The sequence below is a fragment of the Mesoplodon bidens genome (genome assembly GCF_964165515.1).
Source record: "Mesoplodon bidens genome assembly, chromosome: 17".
Lineage (NCBI taxonomy): Eukaryota > Metazoa > Chordata > Mammalia > Artiodactyla > Ziphiidae > Mesoplodon > Mesoplodon bidens.
Window position 1 is genome coordinate 21,968,275 of NC_138174.1, and position 15,171 is coordinate 21,983,445.

At 46.3% G+C, this 15,171-nt stretch overlaps 1 protein-coding gene across 5 annotated transcripts in view; it reads left to right on the top strand.

Moving 5' to 3' along the window:
• Positions 1–5,869: 5,869 nt before the first annotated feature.
• The window catches only part of TSC22D1 (TSC22 domain family member 1), a gene marked incomplete at its 5' end in the record, with an annotated part of 131,389 nt that continues 122,087 nt past the window's right edge, over positions 5,870–15,171 (top strand). For 4 of the 5 annotated variants that reach the window (XR_014013565.1, XR_014013566.1, XR_014013567.1 and 1 more), the window contains one exon: positions 6,362–9,273. Coding sequence is in view for 2 of the 5 variants with exons in the window: in XM_081214455.1 (XP_081070581.1) it covers positions 6,362–9,273 (2,912 nt within the window). Of the gene's footprint in view, positions 9,274–15,171 lie in introns of all 5 variants that reach the window. The other variant, XM_081214454.1, reaches the window with a different exon arrangement.

Sequence of the window (15,171 nt, forward strand, 5' to 3'; positions counted from 1 at the left end):
CTACTTGTTGTTGTGAGGCCTCAAACTCTCTGTACCCCACTTTCCTCATTTGCAAAATGGGGTAATTATAGCTCGTACATTATACAGTTGTGAGAATTAGAGCTAAAACACTTAAAGATGTTAGAAAATGTGTGGTTGAGAGTAGGCATTAAATAAATATTAGCTATCATCTGGGGAGATCTGGAGGATTATTTGATTATAAACTTAAAAAAACCCTAAATTAACAAATTATTTCTTTTTTCAATGTCACTTCACAGTTCTGTAGCAGAAGTTAGAAATGATTTTTTTTTGAGTTGCAAGAAAATTCTCCAAATTAACACATTCGTAAGTCAGCAAAGACTGACTGTGGAAGCATGTGTAACATTTACATTGGTTCAAACAGGGAAGAAGTCTTTTATCCTCTTCACGTAGAAGAAATGCTATGTGCAATTAGTGTGTGTGCAGTGTATCTTCACTGGCATTCAAAAGCATTAAAAGAACACTCTCTAATTTCCAAAAGAGCTTTGAAAAATACTAGTCTCTAGAGGTCAGACTGCTTTTTCAGAAAAATCCCTCAGCACAGAGGCATAGAATCTGAAATTAAGAGGACCTGAGTACCCAGATTTAGGCATAAACCTTGGATGAGTTCTTTAACCTCTCTGTGATCACTTACTTCTAAAATGAGAACGATAATGCCTCCTCCCTCAAAGGGTAGAATTTAACAAGCTAATGTATACCAGTGTGCCTTCTGAACCATAAATTCAAATTTCTGTACTTTTTTTCATTTTATAATCGCGTCTCCTTTGAGGATATAAAATTGTTTAGCTGACCAGAAACACTTATATTGAAAATTTAACAAGTGCTGCAAAATTTAATCAGTTACAAGCTAAGCTATACTCATTGAAATTTGAATGAAAAGTTTCAAAATAAGTATTTTGTGCAATTTACAAAAGTCAAATAGCACATACGACTCCTGGTCTCATTTGAAGAATTTTCTAGACAGCAAATTGATTTATAAACATGCTGTAATATCCCTGTGCATAAATTTCATATGTAAAAATGTGACTTTTTTCATGTTTATAACTCATTACTAAAAAGTTTGATTTTTTTTTCAGATGACATTTAAAAGTTACAGATAACTACTATTGCAGGACTGAAGCACTGGTTAGCCAGAAAAATTACTGGAGTGGATCAGTGGTGTATTTTCTGCACCCATTTCTCTTTAGTATTTATCTTTGCACTCACAGCCATTGTGAGTCCGAGTATTCCCCTCCTGTTCTTCAAGGGCATTGCTCTTGGAGTATTAATTGTTTTTAAATACAGATCTATTTCAGAGTTGTCACAAATAGGTAAATTGAGTTATAATGGTCAGGAAATTTTCTATTTTATGGTAGAAAAAAGTCTATACATAGTGAAACTGAGCAGGCGCCCTGTGGGGCTCCCAGGCACAGAGGCCCTTTTTGTCTCCCTATTTCTTCTGGCAAGACTCCACCTCCGTGACCTTCCCTGAGTTCCAAAGGGTAGATTCTGGACAGTTGCTAATCAAGGGAGGAGCCGCCAAGAAACCACCTGAGGCCAGATTAAAGGGACCAGAGAAGCTCATCAAGATGAGGCGATGAGCATCTGAGAGGAGATTGAGGAAGTGCAGGCCCTGCTCACACCCTAATCTTGTCAAAGACCCCGCCTTTGAAGCCCTGTTATAAAATCCCTTCATCAAATCCTCTGGGGTTGAGACATTTTTTCTGAGGCAGAAGCCCGGTATGTCTTCCTTTGCCTGGCAAAGCAATAAAGCTATCTTCTTCTACTTCACCCCAAACTCTGTCCCCAAGATTCGATTCAGCACCGGTGTACAGAGAGGTGGAGCTTTCGGTAACAATAGCCAAATATACATGGTGGTTTGCAATGTCACAATAACGAGATTTAAGTGAACACTGCACTATGGACTAATCTTTTCCATAACAGAGAGTAATTCAGAACTATACCTTCAGAATGTAAACAGGTGAAATGCGGTCTTTCAAAAGACAAAGGGTAACTCCAAGTACTGGGTTCAAAGGAATTAATGACTTCATTGCACATAGCAGTGTGCATTTGATATTAATGTAAAAAAATCCAGACCTTTTAGATTAAAAGGTGGTAACATGATAACAACATGGGGTTGTTCAAGTGCTTCTGCTTGTTTTTATGGATTTATATTTATGTATTGCTGGTCATAGAAATGTTGGCAACTGGAGAAAGGAGAGGGAGAGAGAGCGATGTTTCTCAAACGCAGGTTGCCGTAATTGCAGAGCTGCTCATCATATCTCAGTGGGACTTGATGCAGCCTAACCAGGAATTTGAAGGTGATATGGCAGATAAAAGTGAAACACATTTCAAAAGGATGTATTTTCTATGTCTTATGTTATCCTGGAAAAGTTAAAACAATAACAACTTTCTTTTAAAAGAAATAATATACCCACTAACCCCCAACATCAAAATAGCCCAAAATAACAATACTCATTACTACCTGTTATTAGAAGTATCTGCTTTTACAGGTTATCTCAATGACTCATTCTGTCAACGCTGGAAGACTTTATTTTTTTTTATTCTTTATAAATTTATTATTTATTTTTGGCTGAGTTGGGTCTTCGTTGCACGCAGGCTTTCTCTAGTTGCGGAGAGCGGGGTTTACTCTTCGTTGCGGTGCGCGGGCTTCTCATTGCAGTGGCTTCTCTTGTTGCGGAGCACGGGTTCTAGGCGTGCGGGCTTCAGTAGTCGTGGCTCGCGGGCTCTAGAGAGCAGGTTCAGTAGTTGTGGCGCACAGGCTTAGTTGCTCCGCGGCGTGTGGGATCTTCGCGGACCAGGGCTCGAACCCATGTTCCCTGCATTGGCAGGCGGATTCTTAACCACTGCACCACCAGGGAAGTCCGGAAGACTTTATTACATGGGTTTCTTCTGTTTCAAACCCTATCATAGTTGGTATTTAGGAGGCAGGTATTTAGCTCAACACACCAGGTGGTGTTGAGCTGTTGTTTGGGGTAATTTAAAATTTTGACCTAAGGCAAGATTTTGGGATCTAGAGCATTTTCTTTCACACTGTAGCTCACAAACACATTTTGCCCTACTAAATTCTATTGCAGTTTCAGTTCATTAGGATACTTCCTATTTTCCGTTCAAAAACTGTTGAAAAAAGCATGTCAGAGTTGCATTTCAACAATGAATGGCGGCCATTAATCAGGTGTATTTCTTGCAACAAAAGCTGTTGTAACATTAAAAAAGAAATTATTTTTGTAAAATACACAAATGGCCATAGTTGTGTAAAAAAAAAAACCCCAATCATTCACGTATTAATTCATGAGTAACATAAAACAAGTCTGATCTTTTCAAGTGAATTTGATTTTTACTACCATGTCATTTTTAATATTTGTGAGCACCTACTTTGTACCTACTCCGGAACTCCACATTAAAAACACGTAGTCCTACCTTTTGGGTTTAGTGGGGGACACCACAGAAAAACCAACATATCAAAACTTTGATACAGGCTATACGGGGATGTTGAGGGTGCGTTTCTATTCAGTAATAGAATGGTGATATTCCTAACCTCTTGGGAGACGGAATGAGGGGAAAAGTTTAGAGAAACCTAAAGTAACGTGTTGAATCGACAATTATGCCATTTATGTTTTAACAGGCTCAAAATAGGATTGTAGATCTGGAAGTCTGTGAGACTGACTGAAGCATAGGTCTAACCATAAACGTTCAGTTTCTCAACAACCTAAGTTGAAAAAAAACCCCACATTTCTCCCTAGGGTTTTCTATATTATAATACTTTGTTGTTTTTTAATTCCTGGTTGAGAAGTACACTGTCGCCTAGCAGTAAACAATGCTTAGAGCTAGAATGTTTTGACGTGTAATGCCAGGGAAGCAACTTCCAGTAAACTGCCTCCCATCAAACCTAACATTGCTTCTGTAGCACCATGCTCAGATCCATGCAGGTTTTATTTTATTTTTTTTTTAAACTGGAATTGCAGACGGTTCTTTCTCTTTTCTAACCCTAAAGGGTAGTCTTCATTGATCATCGTGTTGCCACCATGACTAGGCCAGTTTGTCTTTTAAGTCAAACCTATGCAGGCTACAGCCTGGACAATTAAGCGAAATGCTATCCCTGCTGGAGATAAGCTCCACCTGTTGAGGTAAGTTATTTACTAGGCCAGGCTACTGCTTCCCTCCAGGTAACGACGGATTGCAAACCCTCCCTCTCCAGAGAAGAGCTCAGGCAGTTAACTGCAAACAGCTGCAATATCTGCCGGGCTGGCTAGCCCGTGCCCGTCGAAAGGCGAGGGGACCGCATGGCAGCTGCAACTGCGCCGCACAAAAGGGAGCGTCTATCCCGAGGAGCCACCGGCCTTCCGTGGACCCCGCGGCTCCGAGCGCTGGGGCACCCTCCGAGGGGGCGAGGGACGCGCGGGCCGGGGTCGAGCCCAGGTGCGGCGAGGAGGAGGAGGAGGGCTCCTTCACGCGCCGAGGAAGAAAGCCTGACTCATGTCGTGGCGGCGGCGGACTCCTGGGAACTGAAACTCGTGATGCTGTTGCTGCGGAGAAAAGCCTCATTACCCATTCCGCAGGCGGGGGACACTACTCAGAGCGCTTACACCCGAGACCCGGGCTCCAGCGGCCTCCGCGAGACCCTCCCCGCCGCGCCGCCTCCCCTACCGCGTGCCTGCGCGCGCGCGCGCCGGCCGCGTGTGAAAAAGGAGCGGACACACCTAACCTGCGCGCGCCCCGCACCCTGCCCCACCCCCATCAGGCCGACTCTCTCCGGCCGACTCGGATTCGCTCCCCCGGCCGAAATTCCCCACCCCCCACCACCAACGCAGACGTCGTCGGCGCCTCCGCCAGCCTTCGGAAATTTCCGCCAGGAGACCCGGCGCTCGGCGAGGTTCGAAGACCCGCCGCCTCCTCCTCCGCCAGACCCGGCTTTATGTTTGCGGCGCCGGGGCGCATGCGCAGACGCCATCTTCCCTCCTTCTCGGCCAGTCACCTCCCCCCGCCACCGCCGCCGCCTCCTCTGGCCGGCGGTCGCCCCTCCTCCTCCTGCGCTCGGGCGCTGGTCCCTCCTCTGCCGATGCCGCGAGAGACCCGGGGATACGGTGGAGCCGGAGAAAAGCACTAGTAACAACCACCACAGCCCCCTCTCCGCCCGCCGCCCTCCCTCGGCACCCACCCACTCACCCGCCCCGTTCGCCGACACCGACCAACCCCACCTCTCGTTCCTTTGAACGGCGTCGGCTGCAGTCGCTGCAGCAGCCCCTCTGGCCACCAACGCCGCCGAGAAAGGAGTCGCCGCCGCCGCCGCCTGCGGCCCCCTCCCGCCCGGGCCGCGGGAGCAGCGGGGTGCGGACGAACCGGCTGCGGAGGAAGAGGACTAGAGCGGCGCGCATCGTCGGCGCTAGCGCACGTCCCGCCGCCCTCCGGGGAGGCTCGGGCGCCGGCCCCTTCCTCCCCGAGGACGTGTGCCGAGCCGAGGCGCCTGCCTGGAGGGAGGAAAATGCTCGGGCTCCATGGCTGCCAGTGATGGAGAGGTCCCTGGGCTCCCGCTGCCACCGCCGCCGCCGCGCCCCGGCCGTGCTCCGCGAGGACCCGGCGTCTCTGCACGCCCGCCCGCGCCCCGTTGCTGGGCTCACCGTACCCGGCGCCCCGCCGCCGCCCCGCTTCGAGCCTCGCCGCGCCGGCCCCAGCCGCGGCCAGCGTTTCCTCACGGAGCAGCCGCCGCGAGGCCAGGGGGTTTGAAAGGGTCCGCGGGGCGTGGGGGGAGGGCCGAGCGGGGCCGGCGGGGCCGGGAGGGGAGGTTTGAGCCACACTGAGCTCAGGGTTCGCCGGCGGGGCTGGGGGTGGCGAGGGGAAGGCGACACTCGCTCGGCGCCGCCTTCGTGCAGAGCGACCGGGAGGGTTTTGCAGCGGCCGCCGCCGCCGCGGCGGGAGGAGGGGTGGAGGTGGCTTCGGAGTTGTCCGGAGAAGGTGGGCATTTCTCGGCTTTCCCACCCCCTCCCCTAGCCTCCCCTAGCCTCCCCCCTCCCCTGGTCTTCCCCTCCCTCCTGCCCCGCACCCCACGTGAAGCGGAATATAAAGGGGGGTGTGAGGCTAGAGAGGAAAGTGAATGGCGAAGGACTGAAGGGGTCCCCCCTTCGGGTCCCCGGCTGTTCTGTTCACCCTCGTTCATCCTCCCTTCCCGAAGCTCGCCCTCGAAGGCAGAAGCGGCCGGCGCCTTCGGCTGAGAAGGAGGAGGAGGAGGAGGAATCGCGCCGGGCAGAGCGTCAGGTCCCGTTTTCCTCCTCGGCGTCTTGAATACAAAGATTACGGTGCTGAAGGAAATTGCACTCGCCTCCTCCGCCCCCCGGTACCCAGCACAATGCACCAGCCGCCCGAGTCCACCGCCGCCGCGGCCGCGGCCTCGGCCGCTGCAGACATTAGTGCTAGGAAGATGGCGCACCCGGCAATGTTCCCTCGGAGGGGCAGTGGTGGTGGCAGCGCGTCTGCTCTCAGTGCAGCAGGTACCGGCGTTGGTAGTAGTGCCCCATCTTCCGAGGATTTTCCGCCTCCGTCGCTGCTCCAGCCGCCACCTCCTGCAGCATCTTCTCTGTCGGGACCACAGCCTCCGCCTCCACAAAGCCTGAACCTCCTTTCGCAGGCTCAGCTGCAGGCACAGCCTCTTGCGCCAGGCGGAACTCAAATGAAAAAGAAAAGTGGCTTCCAGATAACGAGCGTGACCCCGGCTCAGATCTCCGCTAGCATCAGCTCTAACAACAGCATCGCAGAGGACACCGAAAGCTACGATGATCTGGATGAATCTCACACAGAAGATCTGTCGTCTTCCGAGATCCTTGATGTGTCACTTTCCAGGGCTACCGACTTAGGGGAGCCTGAACGCAGCTCCTCAGAAGAAACTCTCAATAACTTCCAGGAAGCCGAGACACCTGGGGCAGTCTCTCCCAACCAGCCCCCGCTTCCACAGCCTCATTTGCCTCACCTTCCACAACAGAATGTTGTAATCAATGGGAATGCTCATCCCCACTCCCTCCATCACCACCCTCACATTCATCATGGGCACCACCTCCATCACGGTCACCACCATCCATCCCATGCCGGTGTGGCCAGTACACCCATTCCGGGAGGGCCACCCGCAAGCCCAGTATCCAGAAAACTGTCTATAACTGGAAGCTCTGACAGTGTTATGCCAGTTGCACCAACTTCTGCCGTATCATCGAGTGGCTCACCTGCATCTGTAATGACTAGTATCCGTGCTCCGAGTACAAGCGGCAGTATAGGTATAAATTCTGTTACAGGCACTAATGCGATGAAAAATGTTAACATTACGGCTGTGGGCGTTTTTAATCCTAACGTGACCAGCAGCATGCTTGCTAATGCTAATTTAAGTGCGAGCAGCATTCCCAGTGCTGCCGGTGTGAGCGTTGGGCCTGGAGTGAGCAGCGGTGTTAACGTGACTGTCTTGAGCGGCCTGGGCAACGGTACGATTTTGTCCTCCGCTCTCATTAACAGCACTGCCAGTGCAGCTGCAGGGATGACTGTGGGATCAGTTTCAAGTCAGCAGCCGCAACCAACAGTTAACACGTCCAGGTTCAGACTTGTGAAGTTAGATTCGAGTTCTGAGCCCTTCAAGAAAGGTAGATGGACTTGCACCGAGTTCTATGAGAAAGAAAACGCTGTCCCCGCCGCCGAAGGGGTGGTGATAAATAAAGCAGTGGAAAGTGTAAAACAAAACCCGGCAGAAGTGACTTCTGAGAGGGAGAGCACCAGCGGGAGCTCAGTGAGCAGCAGTGTCAGCACGCTGAGCCACTACACGGAGAGTGTGGGAAGCGGAGAGGTGGGGGCCCCAGCTGCCGTGATGCAGCAGCCGCCCGCTCTTCCAGGTGTCGCCCTCCCGCAGATGGACTTCAGTAGCGCTGCTCCGGCGGGCATTTCTGCCGTTAGTATGCCACAGAGTATTTCTCAGTCACAGATCTCGCAAGTGCAGTTGCAGTCTCAAGAACTGAGCTATCAGCAGAAGCAGGGTCTTCAACCAGTACCTCTGCAAGCCGCTCTCAGTGCTGCAGCTGGTATCCAGCCATCACCTGTGAGCGTGGTGGGTGCAACTTCAGCTCTGGGTCAGCCGCCTTCCGTTTCCAGCCTGGCTCAGCCCCAACTGCCGTATTCTCAGGCGGCCCCTCCGGCGCAAGCTCCCCTGCCAGGCACATCACCCCAGCAGTTACACTATGGACAGCAGCCGCCAGCTCTCTCCACACCGGTGGCCCCAAGCCACGGCCCGTCAGTGACTCCGAATCCTGCTTCCGAGTATGTTCAGCAGCAGCCGATTCTGCAAACGGCAGTGCCCTCTGCACAGCCCACTTCTGCGGGGGTGGGAGCAGGAACCGCGGTGATTCCTGTGGCTCAGCCACAGAGCATCCAGCTGCCAGCGCAGCCCGCAGCAGTCCAGGCGCAGCCCGCAGCAGTCCAGGCGCAGCCCGCAGGGGCGTCTGGCCAACCCGCTGGCCAGGCGCAGACGGCAGTATCTGCTGTACCTCCTGGCAGTCAAATTGCAAATATTGGTCAACAGACAAACCTACCTACGGCAGCGCAGCAGCCCTCTACCCAAGTCACACCTTCAGTCATCCCGCAAGGTGCTCCTCCGTCTTCGCAGATAGTTCCACCCGCTCAGGCTGCGATTCTTCATCAGGGAGTTCAAGCTAGTGCTTCCAGCCTTCCTCCACAGTTGGCCATGGCACCCCAGAGCACCTTGTTAACTGCGCCTCCCCAGCCGCCAGGAGTGGAGTCAGTAGCTCCAGGAGTTGTCTCGCAGCAGTTGCCTGCAGTTAGTCCTTTGCCCTCTGCTAGCAGTATCTCTGTTACGAATCAGGTTAGTTCACCTGGTCCTTCTGGAATGCCTTCGGTCCCAACAAACTTGGTTCCATCACAGAATATAGCACAAGCGCCTGCCACTCAAAACGGTAATTTGGTTCAGAGTGTTAGTCAGCCTCCCTTGATGGCAGCATCTAATATAAATTTGCCTTTGGCGCAGCAGATACCACTAAGTTTTACTCAGTTCTCTGCACAATCATTAGCTCAGGCAATTGGAAGCCAAATTGAAGTTGCCAGGCGCCCAGCGGAACCCTCCTTAGTTGGCTTACCTCAGACTCTCAGTGGTGACAGTGGGGGAATGTCGGCAGTTTCAGATGGGAGTGGCGGCAGCCTAGGAGCCTCGGCTTCTCTTTTCCCGTTGAAGGTGCTACCGCTGACGACACCCCTGGTGGATGGCGAGGATGAGAGGTAAGGTCATGCCGTGTTTCTGCAGACACTCAGCAGATTCAGAGTTAATCTGTTTAGTAGCTGTGTATATGCACAAGATTAGTCTAAAGCATTATGCATTTCTTCCTTTTTGTATGTGAAACTGCATTTTTCTGGTAAGTTTTCTAGAGCAAGAGTGTTATGGAGCGGTCTCAAACTAGTTGGTCAGGAAGTGGTGTAAGTATTATGTAAACACTATTTGACAGGCTAGTTTTTGAGCATTAAGAATAGGTTTGGGAGCACCAGGTGGTTTTGTTATTTATAAAATGGTTTTTAGAGTTACTAGTTTTTGCTGACCCATCTAATAGTCTGTTCTTTTGAATTACTAAAATCATTATGATCATCTCTTGGGGACGGGAGGGGAGGTTGTGGTTCCCACATTTGTTTCTCCTTTACTGGACAGGACAACCGTTTTCAGTTCTACTGTGTTTGCTCTTAGTCTGTGAAAGATAACGTTAGCTGCTTTTCCTCATCAAATATTACAGGAAAGATGACCTAAGCTGGGTTATACAGGTTGCCCTCAAACTAATTGACCAACTTTTGTGTACTTATCTAATGGTCGTTGCATCGGAACAGTAAAGGAATGGGAATCTTAAAAAGTGTTCCGTGGGGTAGGAGGCCATACACTCTTAAAAATAACCAGATTTACCGTTGATAGTAGTATGCTGTACATTTTTCCTTTTGCATAGTAGATCAAGTGGTAGCCATTTTAAAGGGTAAAGAAAGAAAGTCTTGGAGGGTTGAATTTATAGAGACATGAAACCGACTTTGCGCTCCTACAGGACTTACTCCACCTGTTCTTCTCTTCTCTTACCAAAAAAATACATAAAGCCTAAAGTACATTATTAAACCAGCGTTTTCTTAATTGGATTGGAAATAATGTGATAATCATGTTTATTGAATCAAATTGTGTCTTTGAAGCTGGCTAGCTAGAAAAGTTGTGAAATCTCTCATGCTACTACATGGCTTTAAACTAAGTTGATTTTTAAAGGAATGTTCTTTTCACAAATTTGCCAGTCTGTGACTAACCTTGATCAAAATAATATAGGAGTTATGACAAAGGCTATTCATCTTCACTGTGGAACTTTGAATAAGCTTGAAAGATACTTAATTATTTTAGTATTAGTTGGAGATTTTTAAGATTGAACTTCTATCAAACCAGTTGGAACATTTACATTCAAAATGTATATCTGTGATTTTCCCTTTGGAAATACTGAGCATATTTCAAAAGAATTGCAGTTTTAGAAAAACAAAGGCCTAATGTTTCAGTGAGGTTTTCTTGTTTTTTTTTTTTTTTTTTTTTTTTAGTTACTTAAAAGATACAAGGTAAAGGCATGATTAATTGAAATAATTTAAAGTCTTGTCTTTCAAGATGTTTATTATTTTTCTAAGTCATATAATTAAAATCTCGTTACCTAGCCAAATGTATTCTGTATCATGTGTACAAAACTGTACATTAAAAGACCTCTTCTAGGAGGTGGTTCCCGTAAGAGTCCTATTATAATTATTGTTAAACCTTTCAATGTATCAAATCATGCTAATACTTATCTGTAATTTTAAAGAATTATTTACCCCAAATATTAATATGTTCTAAATTTAAAGGGTGTGATCTGAGTAAAGCCCACGGGTACATTATGTGGATGCTAAATTTAGAGAAATAAAAGATGGGTCAGATACACAAATGAAAACCACATATTTTGAATTCAAACCTGCCATGATTTTTGCTAATTACTGTTTGTGGTCTCCTGGCATGACTTTCTCCTTTTTTGTTTTCCTCCTGGTGGTAGGGCATGATAGAGCTTAACACAACATGCTGTTCCAGATGATTAAAGTCAGGAGACTTTACAGCTAGGTTTTTAACTGTAGAGATAGAGTCCCTGCTTAAGATATTACTACAAAATTAATTTTTCCATATAGTAACTGAGAGGAACATTAATTAGCGGCAAATTATGTAGGAAGGTTTGAAATTAAAGGGACAAAAACAGATACTGAGAAATATGATTAACTCTTGGTATAAAGTAACTTGAGTTGACTGTACCTGTTTTGAATGAACTACATATTTGAGCCTTTGTTAACATCAAAGTCAAGTCGTCAAAACCAGAAAATTTTTTTTCAGAGGTATCCTTTAAATTCTGAAAAATCAAAATGACCCCTAAAATACCTGTAAAGGTCAGATAGGGTAAATTTGTATATTATTTTCCTTGTGCTTTCCTGCAGATTATTTCTTTTATCACTGTAGTTTGGAAAAAGAAATGTTCCGTTTAAATTGGTTCTTGGAAGGGAATTTGAGAATATCTGCAAGAGAAAAAAGTGATAATGAGTTTCTATTTATTTTTTTAAAGTGTTAATGGTTAAAAAAATTCTTTTTGCTTTTTCTTCCCATGTTAGTTTCTGTGTCATTTGCGTCTTCTGGGCTTGGTCACCTATTAGTCTCCCATGGGAGAAAAGAGTACCTTGTAATTTCAGTATTATGACTTAGAAAACACGTTAACAATAAAACTTTAGGATGGTAGGACAAATGAAGATTCGTTGTTCTTTAGTCATCTTTTGAAATAATATTCTAACACTTTAAATTTTAAAATATTTCTAACACATGTGGAAAATGCTTTCAGTTGGCTACTGGTAGAGACTATGAAGATCAGAAACATGGATCAGGCATTAAGATTATGTATCTAGATTTTAAAAAATCATTCTCATTAAAAAGTTCTTAATGTCTCACATTAGCCTTTAATGTGAACTTATTTTTACAACACAGGGAAGATACAGGTATTTCACACTGATGTATAGTCTTTAGTGTTTTGTGGTTGTTAATACAGCCTCTTCTGTGAAATAAATTGGTCAAACTTCTATTCATCCTTCAAGGCTCAGCTCAGATGTTCCCTCTGAAGCAGTCTCTTCACCCAGGGAATGTTGTTTCCTTAGCCCTTTTTAGTGTTCCTCTATTCAAGGCACTGCACACATTCAGTTTGAATTATGTTTACCCATTTTCCCCACGAGACTGTGAGTTCCTCATGGGCAAGAGCTAAATCTTTTTTGAACGGATTAATGAGCAGACCTTTCTCTGCTTTTTCTATCATGATTTAAAATTTGTATTGCCTCTCACCTTAAGCACAACTGTTCAGGTTGTAGGATCATATAATTAAATGCAACAAAGTGAAAAGAAATGAATGAAAATACTTGCTTTTTCTACCTCTTTTGCCTTTTCATATCATGAGGTGAATTGATATCTATTTTTTAAATACAGTGCCTGTTACAGAGTTGGCCCTCATATTTACTAAAGAGGAATGAGTTTTCTTATCAAGTAGGAATAATACTCATTTTGCCTACTTCTTAGGATGGTAGCATCAGATAAAATACTTTAACTGTAAAATACTAAATTATAAGTTTTAATTTTTTATTTAGGTTGTACCTGCACAGTTTAAAGAGCCAAATAGTTTACATGGTTATCAAAACAAACAAAAGCTTCCTGCCTGCTTCATTTCCCAGAAGCAGTCACTTTCACCTTTTTTAGATGATGACTGTGATATTTACCTCCTAGTCTCTAACTGCTTATATTGCTACTAGATGTGCAACATAGCCAGGTGGTTAGGAGCCATGGACCCTGGAATTAGACTGCTTAGGTCTGATCCATCCTCTATTGTTTATTAGCTGCTTAACCTCTCTGTGCCTCAGTTTGCTCATTTTAAAAAGTGGGGAAAATAGTACCTACCTCATAGGGTTGTTATAAGAATTCAATGCATTTGCAAAGCCCTTAGAACTGTTTCTAACTCATATGCCCTATATATGTGTGTGTTAAATAAAATACTCCTTACTTTTTTCTTTTTTTTTTTTTGCGGTACGCGGGCCTCTCACTGTTGTGGCCTCTCCCATTGTGGAGCACAGGCTCTGGATGCGCAGGCTCAGCGGCCATAGCTCACGGGCCTAGCCACTCCGGGGCATGTGGGATCTTCCCGGACCGGGGCATGAACCCGTGTCCCCTGCATCGGCAGGCGGACTCTCAACCACTGCACCACCAGGGAAGCCCTTACTTTTTTTTTAAAAAAATACATTTCCTTCTTTATATTTGGCTGCATGGGGTCTTTGTTGCTGTGTGTGGGCTTTCCTTAGTCGTGGTGCTCGGGCTTCTCATCGCTGTGGCTTCTCTTGTTGCGGAGCACGGGCTCTAGGCGTGCGGGCTTCAGTAGTTGTGACTCACGGGCTTAGTTGCTCCGCGGCATGTGGGATCTTTCTGGACCAGGGGTCAAACCCGTGTCCCCTGCATTGGCAGGTGGATTCTTAGCCACTGTGCCACCAGGGAAGTCCATCCTTGCTTTTGTTTTTATTAACTTCCTGGGTAGAAAATGAAGATTAACTTTGTCATGACCTACTCAGCTGGTCCTCCTTCCTCCTGGTCCCCCCTCCTCTTAATAGTTATGATTGCATCACTATTGATTATTCAGTGTTCTTGTAAAATATGATTACTTTTCCTATCCTGTCTAATGTCCTGCACTTGCCTGCCTCCTCCCACCCCAGCCATCTAGTATGTGTGGTACACTTATATGTATATTTCTGTATAGTATTTAGCATTTAGAAATGTTAGTGGTGTCCTCCAACCCAAGTTTTCATCTGTAATCATCTGTTTCCTCCAAGTTGCCTTTCTCCCATTTTTGTATGTTTTGGGCTTAACCTTTTATGATAGAGCCTTTCTTCAGATGTCTGGCAAGTCTTGGTCCTCTGCTTGTACTTAAGTGTAGGAGACTAAAGAGCTGATAAGAAGTTCTCAATGTGACTTGCTGTTAGCTTTACCATAGGGTGATTTGTCTGGAATTCATTGTCTCCACCCACCCTGCCCCCTCTTAATTTTCTCTGTAGTAATCACTGATTCATCATTTCATCAAATGTCCCTTGAGATGTTCAGCCATATCAGGTACTGTTATCAATTTTATCTTCCTGAGGAAGTCTCTCTCATATTTCTCTGAGCTTCATTCTGGACTGATGGCCTTTTAGACTTGGTATGCAACTATTAATATTTGTGGGATTCCTTTCACTGTCTTCTGTGCTTGGATCTCCATTTTCCAGTGACTCATGTCATTATTCATTCTTGGCTCACTTGATGTTTTAAAATGGCTTCAGCTTACCCTGTTACTTGTTTGATTCTTCGGTTAGGTAAAGAATACTGGATTGGAAATTGTGTTATTTTATAAATTTTTTTTTTTTTGCGGTACGCGGGCCTCTCACTGTTGTGGCCTCTCCCATGGCGGAGCACAGACTCCGGACACGCAGGCTCAGCGGCCATGGCTCACGGGCCCAGCCGCTCCGTGGCATGTGGGATCTTCCCGGACCGGGGCACGAACCCGTGTCCCCTGCATTGGCAGGCGGACTCTCAACCACCGCGCCACCAGGGAAGCCCTTATTTTATAGTTTTGCTCCATGACTTTCTAGCTTCCACGTTGCTTTTGAGAAGTTTGAAGCCATTCAGATTCCTTATATGTATTACATGTGACCTGTGTGTATGTGTTTTGTTTTTTCTTTTTTCCCCCTATACTCTTGTTTAATCTCTCTTTCCATCCCTTCTCTCTTTCTTTAAATCTCTGAAAGCTTTTAAAATTGTATCTGTTTTTAGTGTTCTGAAATTTTACGATGATGGGTTCTTATGTGGGTTTCGTTTCATTCAGGGTGCTGAGTACTGGTGTCCCCTTTCAGTCTGGAAACATCTTTTAATTCTGGGACTTTTTCTTGAATGAAGTTGTTGATTATTTCTTTCCCATTTCTTTTTTCTTTCTCAAACTCCTTTTATTGGGATAATGGACCTTCTTGACCAGTCTTCTAATTTTCTCATATTTTCTTTCCTATTTGCCATCTCTTTTTCTTTTTGCTTTACTTCTATTGAGTTTCCATCTA